The sequence below is a fragment of the Triticum aestivum genome, chromosome 3A (genome assembly GCF_018294505.1).
Source record: "Triticum aestivum cultivar Chinese Spring chromosome 3A, IWGSC CS RefSeq v2.1, whole genome shotgun sequence".
NCBI classification, from domain to species: domain Eukaryota; kingdom Viridiplantae; phylum Streptophyta; class Magnoliopsida; order Poales; family Poaceae; genus Triticum; species Triticum aestivum.
The window spans coordinates 479,289,842-479,292,801 of NC_057800.1; the positions used below are offsets into that span (position 1 = coordinate 479,289,842).

The following is a 2,960-nucleotide window of genomic DNA, read 5'->3' on the forward strand; positions in this document are numbered from 1 at the left end:
GGAGGCATGCCGCTTCAATGCCGACACTAGTGAAAGGTCGTACCTGCTTTGAGAGCAAGTACAATAGTGGGCTTATAGCCCGCTTACGTGGCACTTTTGTTTATGTGGAGAAAAGATATGTGAAAAAGTAAGGGGAGTAGGCTTTCATGCAAGAGCCCAGCTATATGTGTTCCTAGGCAAATACAATTAATGTGAAGAAAGAAAAAGAGAGAAGATAGAAAAAGATACTAATGTAATAACCAACCTAAAAAAAGAGACCAACCCAAGGGCTAACCTTCGTTGGCATTTTTTTTATAGGAGAAACTCCGTGAGCACCTGCATCTGAACCGGGACTCGAACTCGGATGGGCTGGCAGCAACCCCAGCTGCCCAGCCAACGGGTCAACACCCCATCCTTAATGTAATAACCAAGCTTATAGCCCACACTATTATATGAGTGAATACGAATGATGACTATATATGACATGAAAGTTTCATATAGCGAGCAGCTGGCTATACTATTAACCATGCTGTGAGGCTACATCCTACATGAATGCGTCGCGCCGCTGGAGCGGCCCTGACGGGCATCTGCTTCGACTTCGCAAATCAAGGTCCTGAGCGGCGACCGCTTCCACTTCTGTAATCGTACTTTGCAAATTTTAATTAGAATGAGATACAAGATTTAACAGGTCAAGGTCCATAAAATCCAACGCCTTCCACTTCTCATTTGGTACAGGCTAGCAATTGCGGGATCCTTGGGATCAGCTGATTGAACATCATCTGTCATGATTGACCAATATCTTGAAACATTGTTCTTTTTTTTAGCACACATGTAAATAGCTTTTAGAAAAGAAATGGATTAAGATCGAGTTGGCTACCTTGATTTGAAACCATCTGATGACATATTGTCTCGGATTTAATTTTGTGATCCTCAGCTAGCAATACTTGTGTGGCCACTTGCCATCCAAACCACTTTCGTTCAGCTGCAAAAGATTGCACCATGACACGTCCAGCGGACGATAATTATCTGTGCCCATCGTTGCAAAAGACTGAAAAGAGAGAAAGGAAGCGAAGCCCTGGCAAAAGAGAAAAAACAGCAACAACAAAGCAGACGGATGTGTGTCCGTTATAAATACCCACACGCTACCACCACCGAGTTTCCCCCTCCCCCGCTCTTCCTCTCCTCCACTCTTTGAGGAAACATCCAAGCGCTCCCTCCATCTCAAGCGGCCAAGTACGATTATACAAGGCAGGAAAAAAAATCATAGAGTGACAACACAGTTTCGAGTTAGATCTGAGCAATGGGGGAGGAGAGGATGACGGCGAAGCCCGAGGCCGTCGAGCTGCCAGGATTTGTGATGAGCGCCGACGAGGCGGAGCGCGCGGCCGCGGCGGCCGGCGTGGAGACGGTGGAGGACCTGCTGCCCCTGCTGATCCCTTCCGCGATGCGGCGCGCGCGCCCCCCGATCTCGCGGTTCCCCGTGGGCGCCGTCGGGCTGGGCGAGAGTGGGCGCGTCTACGCCGGCGTGAACCTCGAGTTCGTCGGCGCCCCTCTCTCCCAGGCGGTCCACGCCGAGCAGTTCCTCATCGCCAACGCCGCTGCCGCCGGGGAGCCCGCGCTCCGCGCCATCGCCGTCTCCCACATGCCCTGCGGCCACTGCCGGCAGTTCCTCCAGGAGATCCGCGGCGCCGCCGGGATCCGCATCCTGGTGACCTCCGACGCCGCCGACGGCTGCGCGGCCGAGTGGCGCTCGCTGGCGTCGCTCCTGCCCCGCCCCTTCGGCCCCCACGACCTCCTCCCCAAGGACGCCCCCCTCGTCCTCGAGCCGCACGACAACCGTCTCGGCGATCCCGTTGACGCCGCCGCCAATGGCTTCGCCGCCGGCGACCTGGAGGGGCGCCTGAAGGATGCCGCGGAGGCGGCGGCGCGCGCGGCGCACGCGCCGTACAGCGGGTGCCCGTCGGGGTTCGCGGTGGCGGACGGTGAAGGGAAGGTGTACGCCGGGGGCTGCCTGGAGTCCGCGGCGTACAACCCGACGCTGGGCCCCGTGCAGACGGCCATCATTGCGATGATTGCCGCCTCCGGCGGCTCCGCCGGCGATGTGGTGGCGGCAGCGCTGGTAGAGAAGGAGGGGGCGGTGGCGGCGCAGGAGGCGACGGCCAGGGTCTTCCTGGCCGCTGTGGCGCCGCAGGCGAGCTTCCACGTGTACAAGTACAGGTCGTCCGATGTGTGATGCGCAGCAGCAGGCGAGATCGGACGAGATAATGTTCATAATCTTCAAGAAAGAATAATATGACGGGAAATAATCTTGTGCAGATGGGTGAGCTGTAAATTCCACATGGCGCTCGTGATTCGCTGATGGGACACCGAGAGCCGGGGCCTACTTACCATTCTTGTGTTCATGTGTGTATTATTATGAGGAAAATATAATACTCCTAGAAGTAAAAATTCTCTGAACGGTGCCGTAATAAACAGGTGGAGTATTTCTTGGACGGAAGTAATGCGTTGCTTCTCCTTCCCCGTCTCTTTCTACGTCGTTGTTTGAACGAATTACACACTAGAGCTCACGACTCTTGTAGGATACATAAAAAATACTCTAAAAAAATAGCTAGAATGAAGTGCATCGCGGGACCTGTTGTGGTCACCGCCGATTATCCAGCCAATCAGGCATTTGGCCCACTTGTTCCTTGCAAGTCTCAAACACACGATCGATAGATCGATCGCTTTACGAACTTCTCTTGGTGGGGCTGAGCTGTAGGCAGTTGGTTGCCACGGAGTACAGCAAGGGTGTATGTATATCAGCGTCAGATTAGGTAAGAGTCCAAACGTGCAATCACAGCAGCCAAAGTCTACTCCTGATTAGATGACGCAGAGGGCAATCATACAATCATAGTCAAGTCTATCTTAGAGGAATACCGTAGCAATTCCGATAGTATCATTTTCCCGGAACAAAGTCGGTATCCTTTTCCCGGAGAAAACAA

At 53.7% G+C, this 2,960-nt stretch overlaps 1 protein-coding gene across 1 annotated transcript; it reads left to right on the top strand.

The window, feature by feature from the left end:
- The first annotated feature begins 1,120 nt into the window (after positions 1-1,120).
- Positions 1,121-2,476, top strand: LOC123061734 (cytidine deaminase 1). The gene has a single exon (XM_044484969.1). It carries the CDS (start codon positions 1,280-1,282, stop codon positions 2,210-2,212), a length of 933 nt encoding a protein of 310 aa, XP_044340904.1. The 5' UTR covers positions 1,121-1,279; the 3' UTR covers positions 2,213-2,476.
- The last annotated feature ends 484 nt before the right edge of the window (positions 2,477-2,960 follow it).

Coding starts and splice junctions, on each gene's coding strand:
- LOC123061734 (XM_044484969.1), top strand. CDS start 1,280: ATGGGGGAGGAGAGGATGACGGCGAAGCCCGAGGCCGTCGAGCTGCCA.